The sequence below is a fragment of the Delphinapterus leucas genome, chromosome 12 (genome assembly GCF_059928025.1).
Source record: "Delphinapterus leucas isolate spDelLeu-1000000601 "Yukka" chromosome 12, BTC_Dleu_Yukka2, whole genome shotgun sequence".
Lineage (NCBI taxonomy): Eukaryota > Metazoa > Chordata > Mammalia > Artiodactyla > Monodontidae > Delphinapterus > Delphinapterus leucas.
The window spans coordinates 96,410,305-96,429,602 of NC_143140.1; the positions used below are offsets into that span (position 1 = coordinate 96,410,305).

Genomic DNA, 19,298 nt, shown 5'->3' on the forward strand with positions numbered 1-19,298 from the left:
GCATCACCCAATCAATCATTCTCGCTCCCTGTTGAGCTAGGACTGCCACCTTCCCTCGTCCTTGGGGACAGGATCTCACCCCGTTGGCTCTCCTGGTCTCAGGCCTTCAGACTCGAACTGGAACCCATGCCCCCCCACCTCCTGGGTCTCAAGGCTGCAGACCACAGGAAATGGGACGCCTCAGCCTCCATAACCATGTGAGCCAGTTACCAATAATAAATCTCCGTCTGTATCCTACTGATTCTGTGTCTCTGGATAACTGGTATAATAAAGACGACAAATGTGTACTTTGAATGGGATAGTCTAGTTTCCAGTTGTGATGTTTTAAGAGAAATGAATGAGATGCCACCACTGCATCCTTGGTGCCTGTGACAGAGTGAGTATTCAACAAATACCTCTCGAGCAAATTTTAAAATATGTATCCTCTACGGGGTTTTGATCATTTAAATGCCTCATGGAAGGCCAACGGTAAAATTGGCCGCGAGGCAAATCACACCCCTACGTAGCACAGAATTTGACTTGTTCGACATCAAGAAAATTACTCCCACATCCAATGTTGACTCCATCCCATTTGATGGAGCCAAAGTGCACTTAACATTAGCTCTAAAGCAAACACTCTATCGAAATTTAGGTATCAATTTTAACATTTCCAAAGTGTTTATACAAATTATTCCAGATTTCTGGCTAAAGCCCGTTTAAAGGGCTATTTGCTTTTACAGTTTTCTTCTATTCTGGTTGATTTAAAGATTTTCCTCCAAAACAGCCATTCCAGACTGTTTAACAATCCCAGGGATGATAAATCTTAACATATTCTATTTATATCCATTAACGTCTTAATAAAACTGGGGTGGTTTAAAGGTAATCTGCCCTTCAAGGCAAGCTGGGTGGACTAAATAAATTCCAAACCCTCTCTTCGTAAGATGGGCTGACCTACCAGAAGACGGTAAGCTGATCAAAACAGTGAGCTTTCCCAGACAGATGAAAGCTAAAAGATTTGGTATCCTTAAAATACAAAAATAGCTCTGGATGACAGAAAAATACAGGAAGAATGAAGAAAACGAAAGGAAAAAGAAACTCTACTTCCTAGTTCTGTCCTGGAAGAAAACAAGTCATAACAAAATAAGTGCTTGGGGTTTTATTCTTTAATAAAACAGATCAGTCCAACAGTTCCAAGGTACAAACTTAACCAGTTTTGAACTAATCAAGGACAACGGCACAGAACTCAGTCCTTCCGCAGAGGCACAGTCTCCTCCCTGATGCCCTCCTTGGTCACGATGCAGATCCTGAGTGCATCCCCAGTGTACACGTCCCTCTCGGCAGCAGAAATGAAGACATCTTTCACAAGCCGCATGGCTCTGTCCAAGGACAGTGGGACATGCTCCACATTCTGCATGTTCTTAAAACCAACCTGGTGGGACAGAAACCTTGGATGAGGCATCATGTGACCATACAAAGGCAGTCCAGTCTCCCCCAAAGCTTTCACACGTCTCAGCGTTCAAAATGAGTACATCACACAAACTTCAAATGTCCCTCAACTGAAATATTTCCAGACCTGGCTGAATTACACATACCTAACACCTGACCAATATCCACTGAGACAAAGCCCCTGCTCTTGAGAAGCACACAGCAGAGGCGTGAACATATGTAAGCAAACTATCGTTACAGAATCTACTGAAACTAAGAAGAAAATAGAGCCAGGAGAGCCCCAAGCTGTCCTAACTAAATCTCCTGGGAGAAGAAAAGAAAGGCTTCAGCAGAAAATACATCTAAGTAGAGGAGTGCTAAAGGATAAACGAGTTCAAGGATGGAGTAACATTCCAGATGGAGGCTGTGGTATCTCCAAAGGGATGGAGATGGGAAGGCACATCACTTCAAGGACCTGAGTGGAATATGGAGTGACAGGAGATGAGGCAGATAAGCGATAAGCAGAAGTAACTACATACTACGCAACGAATTTTAGACAAGCAAGGAGGATGAAATAGGGAAGTAAGCTTGGAGGCAAAAAGGATGTTAGGAAATAAACACAGTGATCCAGGCAAGATGCCATGCAAGCCTGAATGTAGCCAGCAGTAACAGAAAAGGGGGCAAATTAAAAATATACTTGGAAATTAGAATACAAAACGAGGTGACACAGAAACGGTGAGATTGGGGGAGAAATGCATTTTCATGATTTCAGGTAAAAATGGCAAGAGGAGAACCAAAAACATGGACCAACCATTGTAGACAGAAGCGCCTTCAAAGCCGTGAGAACAGGGAAGAAGCTGGAGCCGTGGAAGGGAGGGGCGGCAGGAGAACCAGTGGAACAGAGACAAGAAGGCTGGGTGGGGCAAATCAGCCCAGCAAACTCAGCAGCGAATTACAAGAAAGCGCTGACTTCCGCACTCCCCCAAGCTGGTGAAGAGAATGCAGAGGAGGCACTTCGTGTTAATGCCACCGCCCCCTGGACGCAGTCTTATTACCTGGTTGTCAAGCAGGGGCTGCAGCATGGCACTGGCTGAGCCTCCAGCCTTGAAGGAGTCTCTCTGGTAGGAACCCACCGGATCAAAGCTGTACACAGCTCCCTTCCCTTAAAGAAGAAAACAGTCTCCATAAGGATGCATCTTGACCACATTCCCAAATCGTGGTAAAAATAAATCTACTCAAAATGTGATACAAAATGGACTATCAACTTGGCTAAAATTTCAGAAGAAGTGCAGTCTGCCCTTCCCCTCCCCTCCCCTCCCCTCAGAATGCAATCGGAGGCCCACCTGCCCACTCCTGTCCACTAAGGCGTTTGCCACCAGGAGCGTCATGCTCTCTTCAAGCTACCATCACCGATTACCACGCCGTGGCTCCCACTATGTATGTGGTCTCAACAGGTTCACTAGTTAACAATCACAGGTCCTGCTCTAAGTTCTGCACCAAACTCCTCACAACATTCCTAAAAATCTAACTGGTGTAGTTGCAGTATAGACACAAGTGTAAGACTTTCCTGGTGCTAAACGTGAGAAGCATGAAAAACTTACTGTGTACTTTTAAACTAATAGTAAGCACACTCTTTAGCATCAGCACCATAAAAAAATCAATTTAATTAAGAAGAAATTCCAGGGACTTCCCTGGAATTCTCTGGCACAATGGTTAAGAATCTGCCTGCCAATGCAGGGGACATGGGTTCAATCCCTGCTCCGGGAAGATCCCACATGCCACAGAGCAACTAAGCCTGAGCGCCACAACTACTGAGCCTGCGCACTAGAGCCTGCGAGCCACAATTACTGAAGCCCACGTGCCTAGAGCCCGTGCTCCGCCACAAGAGAAGCCACCGCAATGAGAAGCCCGCGCACTGCAACGAAGAGTATCCCCCGCTCGCCGCAACTAGAGAAAAAGTACGTACCCTATGACCCAGTAATAATTTCACTTACAGAATTAAGATTTACCTACAAGTAATGCTTACATAAACACACAAAGCAATATGTACAAGATCATTTCTGTATCTCTTACAGAGCAAAAATTTACAAGCAACCAAATCCATTAGCAGAAAATGGTATGTCAACATAGCAATGTGCAGACTAGGAAGAGGAGGACAGGTCTGTGGGACACATCCATAGGACAATGTAAAATAAAGAGCTCTGTGCTATGTAGAGTACAGTCCTATTTTTGTTTAAAGGCATTAAGTAAACTACATACATTTATATATACACACAAAAACATATGGAAAGATTAATAAGTAAACTGTAGTTATTCATCTTTGTGGGATTACAGACAAGAAAAGAAGGGAATCACTTTATATGCTCTGGTATTGAGTTTATTACAAAGAATACATGTCACTAATTTTTAAAAAGGCCTTTTAAAACAACTGTGTTCTGAGTGTGAGAAATCACGGATCATTTATAAGGTATGACTTAAAAGTGACACAACTGATTTTTAAAACACAGTATGCCATAACTGAAACACTCCAGTAGTTACCCTGGGAGATATGAGATATGGACAATCTTCTTACTACCATGGACAACTGCCAACATTAGCTGTGTGTATTTTTCCCACCACAGAATTACGGAGATATAACCGTAACCCTAACCCGGCTGAGGAGGCAGCACCTGAAAGAACCTGGAGAAGTGCTCTCCTGGGAGCAGGCTTAGAACAAGAAACAAGGTCACAGCAAGCAAGGCCACTAACTTCAACACATAAAGAAGCGCTATGAGGTATAAAGCCAAAAGAACAACTGTATCGCTCATGAGGCCAATAGGCCACAAGTAAAATGAGGCTCACAAGATTTACCCAAGGGTAAACCAATCTCAGAAAACCACACACACCAGCTTTGAGGAAAACAAAAGAGTGGAATATACCGAAGACCACAGCTTCAAAGACTTCCTTAGAAAAAGCAAGAGACATCTGTAACATGAGTGCAGAAGGCATGAATCTTGGCTGTAAGTATAAAGGGATTTTCCTCATCAAAATAATTCTTAAAAAGTGTGATGATTTCAAAGTAAAAAATAAAATAAAACCAGACAAGTCCTAGGAAAAAACACAGGTAAACCTTTGATGGGGAAGGCGTTTCTAACAAAGTTAAGACACTCAATACCATAAAGAAAAGACTGACAGATTTGTATGAAAGTCAGGAACTTCTGTATATATAGCTCAAGACACATCCCAAAAGGTCAGAGACCAAGAACGCTCGTGCACGGCATCTGCCATACATGTTACACAGGGTTAACACAGTTGTTCTTATAAATCAGTAAGAAAAAGACTGACCTGCGAATAAGGGAATAAGCAAAGATTAACACATGGGTCAGTCTCCAAAGAAATGCAAAGGGCAATAAACACGAAGACACCCAACCTCTACAAACAAAAAATACATATAAATTAAAACAACAAAGTATTTACTAGGCAAAGACCTAGAATGTGTTAAAATTCTGAGACTGGTTAGGATGCAAAAACAGAACCAAAAAAACCCAAAACAAAAGAAGGTACTCACACCCCTGCTGGTGGAGTGCAGGAGGACTGTTTCTGAAGGGCACGCCCATGGTGTCAGCAGGATGCAAACATATAGATATTCTCTGACCCAGAAGCTCGACTTCTAGGAATTTTTTCCAGGGAGATAAGCTGGGTCGGAGAAATACACAAAATTGTATGTACAGGAGTTGTCATATTGTTTATATTAAGAAAACTGGAAACAACCTAAATAATCCTCAGAGGACTGGTGGGGAAACTATGGTGCCGCCCTATCCCATATGTCAGCCTGGAATCAGTATGCATGCCTTTATCCACCAGCATAAAGCTACCTCAGTGATAATACATCCACTGGACAGTCCCAGAAAAACGTATAAACTACATCCTACTTATGTAGTGTACAAGCACGTATGCACACCAAGATATCTAAAAGCACGTTCACTAGAAGTTGAATAGTAATTATCTCTAGGGACAGGCTTTGGGGGATTACTACTTTTATCTTTGTATCTTCCAGTACTATTTGACTTCTATAAACATTATTGTTTTCATTACAGAAAAACTAAAGCCCTCATTAACTTGGGGAAAATTTTTTACAAGAGGGCATGATTGCAACTGGAGAGGTAAGGGCACAGAGGTCAAAGTAGATAGCTGTCGACTGTGTGCTAAAGTCAGCTGTTGACCCAGTGTCCTGAGGGTCTCCATAGGAACAGAGCCCCACTTCCACCAACACAAAAGACAGGAAATAAAATCTCAAAACAGGGACTTCCCTGGTGGCTCAGTGGTTAAGAATCTACCTGCCAATGCAGGGGACACGGGTTCAAGCCCTGGTCCGGGAAGATCCCACATGCCGTGGAGCAACTAAGCCCGTGTGCCACAACTACTGAGCCTGTGCTCTAGAGCCCACAAGCCACAGCTACTGAAGCCCGCGCACCTACAGCCCATGCTCCGCCACAAGAGAAGACAACGCAATGAGAAGCCCGCGCACCGCAACCAAGAGTAGCCCCTGCTCGCCACAACTAGAGCAAGCCTGCGCACAACAACGAAGACCCAAGACAGCCAAAAAAAAAAAAAAAAAAAAAAGTCTCAAAACTTCAGCAGAGGCTCTGGACTTGGAGGCACCAGGCTTAAGCATAGACAGGGTAAAAGGCAGGTACAAAAACAGAAGTGTTAAATGGAGAGCTGATGTGCTCCTTCAGTGCAGACCTTTATGTCCAGCTTTTGATTATCAATCTTCAGTACAAATGGACGGCCAAAATTCAAAAGAAATTTGAAGGAAGCCTCCAATGTAGAAGGCAGCAGCCAAAAATAAACAAGATGAAGAAAGCAATCTGAGGGCTTCCCTGGTGGCACAGTAAAGAATCTGCCTGCCAATGAAGGGGACAGGGGTTCAATCCCTGGCCCGGGAAGATCTCTTCCCACATGCCGTGGAGCAACTAAACCCGTGTGCCACCACTACTGAGCCTGTGCTCTAGAGCCTGCGAGCCACAACTACTGAGCCCGAGTGCTACAGCTACTGAAGCCTGCACGCCTAGAGCTCGTGCTCCACAACAAGAGAAGCCACAACAATGAGAAGCCCATGCACCACAATGAAGAGCAGGCCCCCGCTCGCCGCAACTAGAGGAAGCCCACGCTCAGCAGCGAAGACCCAATGCAGCCAAAAATAAAAACAAATAAATAAATAAAATTTTAAAAAAGGAATAAATTGTCTCAGTGGGTGTATACATATTCCAAACTTATCAAATTATGCATTAAAAAAAAGCAATTGGGGCTTCCCTGGTGGCACAGTGGTTGAGAGTCCGCCTGCTGATGAAGGGGACACGGGTTCGTGACCCGGTCCGGGAAGATCCCACATGCCGCGGAGCGGCTGGGCCCATGAGCCATGGTTGCTGAGCCTGTGCGTCCGGAGCCTGTGCTCCGCAACGGGAGAGGCCACAACAGTGAGAGGCCGGCGCACGGCAAAAAAAAAAAAAAAAAAAGCAGTTGGAGAAAATGCAGAGAACACAAGAAAACTTCAAAGAAGTACAAAAAAAAATCTAGCAGTAACAGGACACTAAAAATAAAGGAGCTAACAAATAAGAAAAAGCTCTTGGAAATTAATGATGGCAAAAATAGAAAGCTCAGTAAAGAATGAGGCATTGAAGTTGAGGAAATCTTCAGAGCAGAACAAAAAAATAAACAGGTGGACAACATGCAGGGGAAAAAATGAGAAACTATGGATCATAACCCAGGTGGCTGTGGAGAAGGCAGGGTTGGGAGAGGAGGAGGAAAGTAGAGGAGACAAAATAAATGAGCCAAGACTCTGGGCGAGGAGCCTCGCTGGAACCTTTCAGAACACCAGGATAAAGAAAAGACTCAAAAAACAAGGACTCAAAAAGGTCTCCTGATTCCTTTCTTCAGAAATTTCTCTAGAGATGCACACCACCAAACAAGGAAATAAACCAAGAAAGAGGAAAGCATGGGTGAAAGAGCTGAAGGCTGTCCTGGGAAACAGAAAAAGGCGGCAAAGGACTGCTTTACTACACACATAAATTCCTCTAAGGAATAAAATCAAATCAAACCAGACAAGATTAGAGGGGGGAAAAAAAGGTTAGAAATGCCTGAGAGTACCACCAAAACAAGCGAGTGTAATCTCCTGGAAATCAAAGAAGAGGGCTGTGAAGTCAAGCAGATCCAAGCCTTAGCTCTGCCGTTCAGCACACACGAGGTTTCTCCAATCAGTCTGATGCTCAGAAAAACTCAAAGGACGTTGTCTGGGCTGCTGAAATTCAATGGTAGCTATTATTAATATTGCTAAAATCTGAATTTATTAACCTGACATTCAAGTCAGACATAACTGAAGTCAAAAAAGGCACCAGAAGTGTCCAGCATGCTGGGTAAGGCAAGCTAACCTGTGGCTAGAACTTAATTACCCAGGTTAAGTGTAATTAATTTCTATGCACCATTTCTGTGCTTTATATTTTCTCTTAGTTTTCAAGCAAGTTTGAAAGCCTGAAAAAACTGTGTCAACCTCATTTGTCTACATATAAACCATGGTAGGTAAAATGATCGGAATGCTCCCAGAGGTCACATACAGGGGCAGAGGTGAGAGAGAGAGAGAGAGGGAGAACAAAGAAAAAACCCATGGAACAGGAACAGACAGGAGTAAAAACGAGAGAGGAGATGAGAAGAACCTGACTCCATCCTACCCAGAAACCTTCCCTCTCAGAAAGACAGAATCGTTTCAATGACACCCAAGACATTTCTGTAACTCCTTTTTACACTGGACTACTCTAAAAGGCAGCGCAGGCCTGTCCTGGGGACTGTATTTGATTTCTGGAAGCAACTAAAAGTCAATTCAAATCAGACCTGGTGACTGCTGCCCTTCGATCCATGCTTTGGATCAAAAACAGCATGGAAATGTCAAGTAACGATGCTGATTTTCACTGGCCCTCCTGGTATGACTCTGACAGAAAATCCAAGAGGGATTTTAAAAATTATCCAAAAATACTGGTGGAAATGCACTTCTTTAACACATTACTTTCATAAAAACCTTTTGAAGTACGTTTGTCTTACTTAGAATCATACTTAGGTCAAGCTTCTCCAAGTCAGGTTTCTTTCTGTAAGATTAAAATGCTAAATATACTGTCAAATCCATGCAAGATCTTGAGCAAAGAGTAACACAACCGACTGCCCAACATTCGCTTAATACACCGCTTGCTGTGTGTCTCTGGATCATCATTTATTTCCCTTTTAGCTTCAGTTTCTTTCTTTCTTTCTTTCTTTCTTTTTTTTTTGCAGTACGCGGGCCTCTCACTGTTGTGGCCTCTTCCGTTGCGGAGCACAGGCTCCGGACGTGCAGGCTCAGCGGCCATGGCTCACGGGCCCAGCGGCTCTGCGGCATGTGGGATCTTCCCGGACCGGGGCATGAACCCGTGTCCCCTGCATCGGCAGGCGGACTCTCAACCACTGCGCCACCAGGGAAGCCCTAGCTTCAGTTTCTTCACTGCTTTAATTATGAGAAAATGAAGTTGCTGGGCAAGAGGGTATCCGGTTCTTTTCAACTCTGGTTTGAAACACACACACATCTAAGAAATGCCACCCCATTCATCACCCAGAAAGAAAACATCCTACCTTCTTCATCGAGTCCCCCGATGATGTTGTACACATAGTAGGGAAAAAAGCGCCTAGAATACAGGATTGTAGACAGCATTGCAGCAATCGCCCCTGTCGTCATGGCCTTGTTATTGGAATGTTTGTACATCTGCAATTATTAACAAAAATAACAGGCATGTAGAGGCAGAATATATTAAAGACTAGAACAATGAACAGTAAATTGAAAAGAATGAAAGCCTATCTTGGTGAAATGGGAAAGGATACCTGTTTCTTTCATGATCAAACAACACAATACTACTAAAATAAGATACTTTATTATGTCCTATCATTTTTGGGGGCTACAAACACTTCTATCGGAAAGAATGCTAAGTTTGCCCTCAGCTCTTTGGTTTAAAGACTACTTTCCATGCCATCCTTATCCCAGGCACTGCTAACTCAAGAGCAAATATATACAAACAGAGCATATGAGGCGACCTGGAGAGGATGTTCCAAATCCAGCTCTCCACTCTGCAAACAGACAGTGGTCAGGAAAGTCCATGGGCCAAATTCAGACCACCACTTGTTTCTATAAAGTTTTATTGGAACACAGTCTCGTTCATTCATTACATATTGTCTGTCTGCTTTTGCACAAGGGCAGAGTTCAACAGTTGCCACAGAAACCAAATGGCTCATAAAGCTGAAGATATCTGCTATGCTAACTCCTGATCAGACTCAGACGTAAGTCCGTCTCTTTGCAGAGTAGGTACCTGTGAGGTGCGAGGGCAGCGCCCTTACTGTGTGTGAATACACTGCAGTGGTCTTGACCCTTAGAGCATCTACCATGGAGAACAGAAGTATCCCAAACAGCATCTTATACAGCGATTGCCAATCTCAGATTTACTACATCCTTAGGAATCCCAAATTATCCAATAAAATAAATTTAAGTTCACCAATTTGTCAGCTACATAGCAAACATCTCTAAAGAGAAACCTAAGAAGTACTATAAAATCAAACAATGACAAATACTGAAGAAAGATGAGAAATGAGCTACTTGGATAAATCAGTGTATAGAAACATTTTTTCCACGGTTATAAAGAAAATTCTTCATTTCATTTCATTTCAAAACCGAGCACCAACATTTATTCACCTCACCATTTACACAATAATATATGAAAGAAAAATTTCAAGGACTGTACACTGAGTTGAACTCACTGTTGCTTGTTTTATTTTATTAACAACTCTCCATGTCATGTTTATTTTTGTCCTCTAAATGCCATTTATAAAATATGCATTAGGAATCATACAAATACATCAATAAATATAAGTCACTAAAGCTTTCAATATAAATAGGTTTTAAATAAATGTTAGCAATTGATAAATAGTAAATGAAATCATTTCTACACATTCAAAAAGCAAGTATCAGTTAAACAAATTCATTACATACTCCAGTGACATCACACCATTATCTTAAGGGTTATTCACAAATAGGCAAAACAGAACGCGACCAACCCGGCTCACTTTTTCATGTACCAGCTGGACTTAAGCAACTACTAAATTAAAAATTACGACACGTGGCCTACAAAATTAAACAAGAAAATTAACAGCATATAATATTGACACTGTAAATATCAGCAGCTTAAAAAACGTCAGCAGACTGCGACTGATTAAGAGACATATGGTGACTGAGAACCCTACTCCAACCCTACACTGTTATGTCATATGGTGACTGAGAACCCTACTCCAACCCTACACTGTTATGTCATATGGTGACTGAGAACCCTACTCCAACCCTACGCTGTTATGTCATATGGTGACTGAGAACCCTACTCCAACCCTACGCTGTTATGTCATATGGTGACTGAGAACCCTACTCCAACCCTATGCTGCTATCAACCAAGAAGAGAGTAGTTACTGGTTATTATTACAGATAAAATCCATTTTAGTACAGTCCAAATTACACCTATCCTATTCTCCCTGAAACTACTTGCAGCAAACACTGCTAATACACACAGGCGATGATCAAAATCCAGACGGGCCTCTGCTTTCATCAAGTCAGCATTCCTTTGTTCTTTATGCCTCCCCAGCTCCCACAAAAGACATGCAGGCAATGTCAGCCCTTTAAAAACTGTAAAACAGGTTAGTCTGTCTCGTTCTCTTATTTCTTCCGAATACCACCCTTTTCGTCTCTTCCACCCTCATCCACCTTGCATCAAATCTCCTTCCTCAGCTAGCTATCAACTAAAGCCTGTTGAGGGGCAGGTGACAATGGCGCAGGTTGTGCCTCTGGTCCAAACAGCTGGTTTGTTCCTTCTTCTCCTGCTCTTGCTAACAGTGCAGTGCTATAAAGAGAGCATGTCAGCTGGCGGTGCTCCAGACCAAGCTTCGGTCTAAAAGCTTGCCTCCTCTGCAGAAATTGATTTGTTTCATTTCTGAGGGAAGAGTGTCTTCAGAAGAAACCCCTCCCAGTCTGCCTCAAAAAAGGGAGATAATCCTTTACTTTATACTGTACATATATTTTAACAAAAGGAACTTGCTGTAGTTTCACACTGTGCTACTTTGATGATGCTGCATTAACACTATCATTTCATTTCCAGGGTAGGTTAGTTTCACCTGCTAGACATCTAGCTCTTCTGCAGCTATTCTGAGCAAGTCATGATGTATATGCTTAAAAGAACCTAAAGGACTGTTATTAGCTTTCAATAGTGCAGACATATACAAAGGCATCTACCTTTAGTCTTGCTTCAATAATCTTTGTCAGGGTAAGACAGTCTCCATGAAAACCGCTACATCCAATGACTGTTTTGTCTGTTCTGTAAAAAAAACCACATTTCAGGAAACTGAGTTGGTTTGACAGTAGAGGAAGACATGTCTTGGGTAATTTTAAATTGAAAACTCCCATTCCCATTATTCACCAAATGGTAATGGGACAACTATTTAGTTAGCTCTTTTTGGGGGGAGGCGGGGGGGTTGGGAGGTCCTGTATCCCAACATCTCACTCAAAAGAATAAATGAAACTATGAATGGACTAAGGAAAATATGACTGAATTTTTTTACAACCTTAGGTTGAGTTGTGAGCAGCCAGTTTAGCTCACAACTCAAGCCAATTTACATATGATACAACCCAATGTCCATACAGAAAAGCTTTATAAATTTTATTACATAAAAAATTAAAACTTGTATAAAAATACAATGAACAAAGTTTTAAAAAAGAACCAAGAGCGCCGTTGCCCAGGTTCAATCCCTGGTCGGGGAACTGAGATCCCATAAGCCACTCGGCATAGCCAAAAAGAAAAAAAAAAAAGAACTAAGGAAATACATTTGTAGTACATACAACCAAAGTCTAATTTTAATTTCCTTATTCTACAAAGGGTTCCCAAAAATATGAAAAGCATTAAGAGCACAATGGCTCATGGGGATATAATACACAGCATAGTGACTACAGTTAATAAGCCTGCGTTGCGTATTTAAAAGTTGCTAAGAGAGTAGATCTTAGAAGTTCTCACCACAAGGAAACAAATGTCATAACTATGTGTGGTAACAGATATTAACCAGACTAATTGTGATCATTTTGCAATATATACAAATACAGAATCATTATGTTGTATACCTGAAACTATTATATGTCAATTATACCTCAATTAAAAAAAAAAACACGATGGAAAGATGGGTAACTTATATGAAAGTCACATAAAAAGAGACACAAGTCACCATAAACATATAAAAGAACCTCCATGCCAATCAGAAATTCAAATCTAAATAAGAGATGATTTCAATCTATTAGACTAATAATGCCTAATGCTGGTGACGTTGTGGGAAATGTGTACTCTCAGATACTGGCAAAGAGGATACACTGATGCAAGTTTTTAGAAGGCTCGTTTGACAGTATCTAGTAGAAATTTAAATGCACACCATTTTCACTCAATAATTCCACTGCCAGAAATTCATCCAGTCAATATACTTATGCAAGTTTGCAAAGATATACTCTGGGTTCACTTGTGTGTAAGTATACCTATTATTTTAATGGCTCTCCAAAACAAAACAATCAAAAACAACCCAAATGCCCACCAGAGGGAAACTGGTAAAATTCTGGTACATCTATGTCTCAAAAATTAATTTCCAAGTCTTGACATGTATAAGGAAACACAAACCAATCTCATCAAGAGATAATCAGCAGAGGCCACACGATACCCTTCCTTTCAGAAATATAAGAATGACTCATACAAAACATACGTGTCCAGCTGGGGAGACCACTGGCACCTCCAGGGGCACCACGAGCATTTCCTGATCCACCCCTATACCCAACCTCACTGCACTGAGCCTAAGACCCCCAGTATACCATAAGGCTTCACTGCCTATACTACTAAGAAGAGTTGACAGTACCAAGAGGGTAGGACAAAATCTGAGCTTCAAAATGCTTTTGCCAAATATCCAGGTACATAAATGAAGAGGCGTTTTTATGCAAAGAATAAAGAGGAAATGTAAGTCTCAAACAGGTGGGGAAGAGGCAGACTTGGCTCTAGGTCAGCCCCAAAGGGCATGGGATCAGAGGCACACAGGCAATTCAACTGCATGTATGGTCTAGTGCAAAACATGCGTGACAGGAACACATTAATGTTCTGTCTCTATATACCTGAAGAATTTCATTAAAAAAAAATGGGTATTCATTTAGGCAGCACACAGACTAAAACAGAACATTACAAAGATGAGCAGAATCTTGCACAAGGATAATATATATAAAATTACGTATTTAAATTTTATTTATGACGTTACTACTTTCAAATTATAGAAGTTACAACTTAGAAGAAAAAATTATAGCATGGGTACAGTACAAATCAGAGAAGAGAAAGGGGTATCAAAAGACAGAAGTGGACAGAAAGGGAACTGGGAAGATGAAGACAAGTTTACTGTTCTTTAGGTTAAGATGTGGGCTAGCTCATGCCCTGCAGCACCGCAAGGCCCACCCAAAGGACCCGAACCTCATCAGTCCACTCCTGCTACAATTCAAGGTTAAGACCATCTTGTGGACTAACGTAGGCGTAACCACCACTTTTAACTGTGTCTAAAAATGTTAAATACAAACCACTGCTAACATGCAAGATGCATTTAGGTAATTTATGCAGACTTTCTTCCCCTGTACACATGACTTTATTTTCTTATGTTTTAGAAAAAATATAAGCACCCCATTAAAACTGTGAGCCATGGATACAACTGCTTACGATATGGTTAAATTGAATGTTTCAGGTTATTTTCTTTTTTAAGGTGCAGATTAAAAAAAAATTCAACGTATTAATGGATGCATAGAAGGATGAAAGTATGTATGATAAAGTAATAATAATAAAATACTGATAAGATCTAGGTGATAGTATATGAGTGTTCACTACAAAATTATCCTACCTTTGTCGTATATTTGAAATTTTTCATAAGATGTTGAAGTAAAAAATATTTAAGTTACCAAAAACACTGTTGGTACCTAGATATGGCAAATATCATGAAGACTACATACTGAATTATTAGAAAACAATTTCCTAACAAAAATGCAAGCTAAGCTCCAAACAGGCAATTTAAAAATTCATGAAACAAGTCATTTAGAAGTTAAATCTCCTGCAGTATTAAATCATCACAAGATGCTGAGAATATGTCCTTAGAAATATTTACTTACAATTTGTAACATTTGGGGCTGTCCCGTGTGTGAATTGAAAACCCCTCACTCAATCGGGTGTCAGAAGCAACAATTGAAAAATCTTCTCCAGCAATTGCCAATACAGTACTGAGGGGAAAAGAAAGACAAAAGAGAAAATTAAAGAATTCTTCTGGATGGTAATAACACCTTTCCCAAAATGAGAATGCTCCACAGCATATAGTGGGATAAAATATACTAGATGTAAGCAAGTGCAGGATTCAGATGGAAGAGGAAAGATAAGGGGAAAGGATCCCTGGCTACAAGTCATCTGGGAAAAAAATATTAAGTACTTAGTAAAAAACACAAGCCTCAATCAGAGCAAAGGTTCCTTAGCAGAAGGTAACAGAAACAAATCACTAAATTATCACCATCATCAAAAAATTAACATCTACCGATACTATAAAACAGCCAAAGGCCATGGCCCTGCCCGCCGGGGGGTGGGAGGGCAGTTAGGTGTAGATAGTGGCGCTACAACACCAGCTATCTGAGCTCAGGGAAGAGAGGATTAGTGTTTTTCTTTTCTTTTTAAAAATTTATTCTTTTTTCTGTTTTTTAAAAATTTATATTCTCTTGCACATAAAAGTCATAAGCACGTATGTATAAATAAATATATATTTGCTCATTTTAAGAACTTATCCCACTGTTTATTTTTTAAATTTATTTTTTTATACAGCAGGTTCTTATTAGTCAACCATTTTATACACATCAGTGTATACATGTCAATCCCAATCTCCCAATTCATCACACCACCACCCCCCACCCCCGTAAAATTATTTTTGTATTTTTTATTTTTTGGCCACGCCAACCGGCATGTGGGATCTTAGTTCCCTTGCCAGGGAACTAAGATGGAACCCCTGCCCCCTGCATTGGAAGTGCACAGTCTTAACCACTGGACCTCCAGGGAAGTCCAAAGGCTTAATGTTTTTCATTTCTTTATATCCAAGTCTTTATATTATGCCTTGCACTCAGGAAGACACCCAAATATCTGTTGGAAAATGGACCAACAAAGAACAAACTTTTCCCTTTGTGGCTGTGTGGCTCATGCTAGCAATTTAGTGGAGGTCTAGAGCATGAGCCCTAAAAGCAGACCGTCTGGGTTCTAAGTCTGGCTCTCCTGCTTAGCAGGTAATGAGATGGTGGGTAAGCTGCTTAACTTCTCAAGGCCTCAATGTCCTCATATGCGTATCAGAGATCATAACAGTAGCTACCTTATTTGGGTGTTAGAGGATTAAATGAGTTAATAATTGTTAACCCCTCATACCAGTGCCTGACACATAACTGCTCCTCCAGTAAAGGGTTAGCTATGATCCTTGTGGCGTAAGCATGAGGCAGCAGAGCATGATCACTGAGAACCTGGGCTCTGGAGTTACCCGAAACCCGTCCCTGCCACTGAACAGCTCTGTGACCTTGGACAAGTCATCCAAGTTCAAGGTGATGATATCAGCAGCTGCTGTGTTAAAGGGTGGCTGTGAGAATTAGACGACATGACCCACATAAAACACCTGCACTGTGCCTCACAGAACATAAGCGCTCAGAAAACTTAGGCCATTATTCTTACCGAGGTGGGATGGCACTAAAACTCTGAAGTACAAAAGGATGGTATTGCACATAACATGAACACTGAATAAAGGAAAACTGGTATAATTCAAATAAAACATTCAAACAACTTATTCAGCTGTCCCTTTTTGTGTATACAAGTGAAGTGGCATAAGGCTTATGTGATGGACAGATCCAACAGCAGAAAATCTCACATGGAAAAGCACAGATCTAGGAATTTTTGTGAGGAATCAAAGGTTATACGAGCAGAATGAGAAAAGTTCCTTTTGCAAAGTGGAGTTTTAAGAAGACTACTGTGATAATAACACTATATGTGAAATTAGGATGGAAACTCTTTCAATAAGACTAATGCAGTAGGAAGGTAGCAACGTGAACAGGAAGAAACAGGTATATCCAAAAAACATAAACACACGAACTGTACAGGTTTTTGTAACTACCAAAATGTGTTAGACGCTGGAAGAGCCAATTTTGACATCCAAGATTTTAAACTCTGACAAGCAACATGATGGCCTAATTACAAGCAGTGTAAATGAGAAGTGATTGAGAGGAACAATTAGTTTGCTTTTTGCTTTCTTTTTTGCGGTACGCGGGACTCTCACTACAGTGGCCTCTCCCGTTGTGGAGCACGGGCTCCGGAAGCGCAGGCCCAGCGGCCATGGCTCACGGGCCCAGCCACTCCGCGGCATGTGGGATCCTCCCGGACCGGGGCACGAACCCGTGTCCCCTGCATCGGCAGGCGGACTCTCAACCACTGCGCCACCAGGGAAGCCCTGCTTTTTGTTTTAATATCTTAAGTTATGGTGAGAGCAGAAAATCCAGGTGGAAAGTTGAATTTAAGAAGCCAGAATCGAGGGGCTCATGAAAGGTAGAACTGGAGAAACAGATCTGGGAATATCTTCCCATAAATGAAACACGTGAGAGTACTCAGTGACAAATGTGAAGGCTAATCAATTGGGGTTTAACCACATTTAGTCAGAATAGAAAAAGACATAGGACTAAGTCTTATTTTGTAGAAGCAAAGGCTGCCCAAGAGCCAGCAGGAGTAAATATTAAAGAAAAAGAACGAAGACTGAGAAAAGGTAATTCAATAATGAGAAAAGCCATAGCAACTAACTTTAGGGCAGTAACTGGATTACAAAGGTTAAAAAGTGGGTAATGAACACTGAATACCTTATAAGTCTTATATAGAATCTGCAACTGCCTCATGAAATGGGTCTATTAACGCATTTTGTGGTATAACTACTTCATTAGTTGTCATAGGAAATATTTAGAAGTGCAATAATAAAAGCATACATAAACTCCATGGCAACACAGCTATGGATTCAAATCCTGGGGCTCAACTTCACACCAGCTCTGTGACAAAAAAAAATTTAACTTCTGGGCTTCCCTGGTGGCGCAGTGGTTGAGAATCTGCCTGCCGATGCAGGGGACGTGGGTTTGAGCCCTGGTCTGGGAAGATCCCACATGCCGCGGAGCAACTGGGCCCATGAGCCACAACTACTGAGCCTGTGCGTCTGGAGCCTGTGCTCCGCAACAAGAGAGGCCGCAACAGTGAGAGGCCCGCACACCGCAATGAAGAGTGGCCCCCACTCGCCACAACTAGAGAAAGCCCTCGCACAGAAACGAAGACCCAACACAGCCATAAATAAATAAATAAATAAATATACAAAAAAATTAACTTCTAAGGGCCCAGGCTCATTTGTAAAATTGAGGCATATACCATCTAACACTCAGTCATCATAAGGATTAAAAAAGATAACTGCTTTCAATTTACAAGATGCTTCTCTTTTGATTCTACCCTCGCCAAAATATGAGTAGCTAAGAAAGACAAGGAAATCTGGGTTCAAGAAGTTGAGGGGTACCCAAAGACCACAATGCTCTTTAGTGGCAGAAACAAGGCTAAAATCATAGCCTTCCACCCTGTTTGCAACATACCGCGAAAATCTGCATTAAAATTTCAAATCCATAAGGACCTGATTAATTAACCTGGTTGCCTTAAAGGACCATCTGTTTGTTCCAATTGGGTGGGGATATTTTAAAGTACAAAGTTTGGTCGGTAAACTATAATCAGTGCTTAAATATACAGCTCTTCATTGTTAGGAGTCCTCAACAGAGTGTTTTTCCATAACCCTGATTCTTTTAGTGTACTATCAAGGAAAAGTATTATTTAAGATAAAGATGGTAACTAAAAAAAAAAGACAACTTGAATGCCACACGCAAGAATACAATATTCAAAGGTCCCCCTTCTGAGTATTTTTTTTCCTTAACGCTAACCCTTAAAAATAAACACTTATCTATGAAACTAAGTCTGGCCGACTAATCCTACCCGCTATTTAAAATAACAGAAAATGATGAAGTAGTTTCATTTAGCTACAGACACAACTACATCTAACGACACAGCCAATCAATCCTAACTCTTTCATCTCAGATGCTCAACCTGCCCCTTGCCTGCTGGCGCGAGAAACACGTTCAGATAGTAACGAACGGTTAGGTCCATTTTTAAAGCTCTTCCAAAGCACAGCCCAGATATCAATTTCTACCTCCTGTCCACGCAAACCTGCACGCCCACATCGAGACCCAGTGACCGGCCTGTACGGTGAAGCCTTGAGGAACAAGATCGAACCGAGCAACCACGGAGAGGGAGGCCTGCGGCTGGCGGGGCAAAGCCGGGTAGCCATGCCGACAGCCTTAGGCAGGGACATGGGGGGAGAAAGAGGAAGCGGCGGCTCTCTGGGCTTTACCCTCCGTTGAAAGCGTAGGGCGAAAAGCGAAGCTGCAAAGGGCCCACGGCGCTGTGAGGCTCCATGTCCGGGTCTCTCCCCGGGCCCGAGTACGCGGCTACCGAGGACAACATCCTGCTGCTCCGCTCCTGCTGTCTCACGGCGAGATGGCGGCCCCTACCGGAAATGGCGCCACTTCCGGCTTCGCGGCGCTGCCTCCGGCCGCTCAGTCTCACGCCGGTCATTGGTCCTAGAGGCAAGCGCCGTAACCTTCCGGTGAGTAGCTGGCGCCCGCTCTTCCAAGAGAGCTGACAGCGAGGTAAAGGCTTTCTCTCCCAAGGAAA

General features: G+C 42.0%; 1 protein-coding gene across 2 annotated transcripts; it reads right to left on the reverse strand.

Moving 5' to 3' along the window:
• Window positions 1-1,120: 1,120 nt before the first annotated feature.
• Window positions 1,121-19,109, reverse strand: PSMB1 (proteasome 20S subunit beta 1). 2 transcript variants are annotated; one of them, XM_022561581.2, is made up of 6 exons: window positions 18,976-19,109; window positions 14,657-14,764; window positions 11,726-11,807; window positions 9,037-9,166; window positions 2,460-2,566; window positions 1,121-1,408 (listed from the first exon to the last, which is right to left on the reverse strand). In XM_022561581.2, the coding sequence occupies exons 1-6, from the start codon at window positions 19,086-19,088 to the stop codon at window positions 1,223-1,225; spliced, it is 726 nt and encodes a 241-aa protein (XP_022417289.1). In that variant the 5' UTR covers window positions 19,089-19,109; the 3' UTR covers window positions 1,121-1,222. The 2 variants fall into 2 exon arrangements, with proteins under 2 accessions (XP_022417289.1, XP_089778405.1); XM_089922279.1 differs by lacking the exon at window positions 14,657-14,764.
• Window positions 19,110-19,298: the final 189 nt, after the last annotated feature.

Excerpts from the sequence above, each read along its gene's own strand:
- PSMB1 (XM_022561581.2), bottom strand. The coding sequence starts at position 19,088 with ATGTTGTCCTCGGTAGCCGCGTACTCGGGCCCGGGGAGAGACCCGGAC. Across the intron at positions 9,167-11,725 it reads TTATTGAAGCAAGACTAAAG|ATGTACAAACATTCCAATAA; the intron begins GTAGATGCCTTT and ends TAATAATTGCAG. Across the intron at positions 1,409-2,459 it reads AGCCCCTGCTTGACAACCAG|GTTGGTTTTAAGAACATGCA; the intron begins GTAATAAGACTG and ends CTGTCCCACCAG.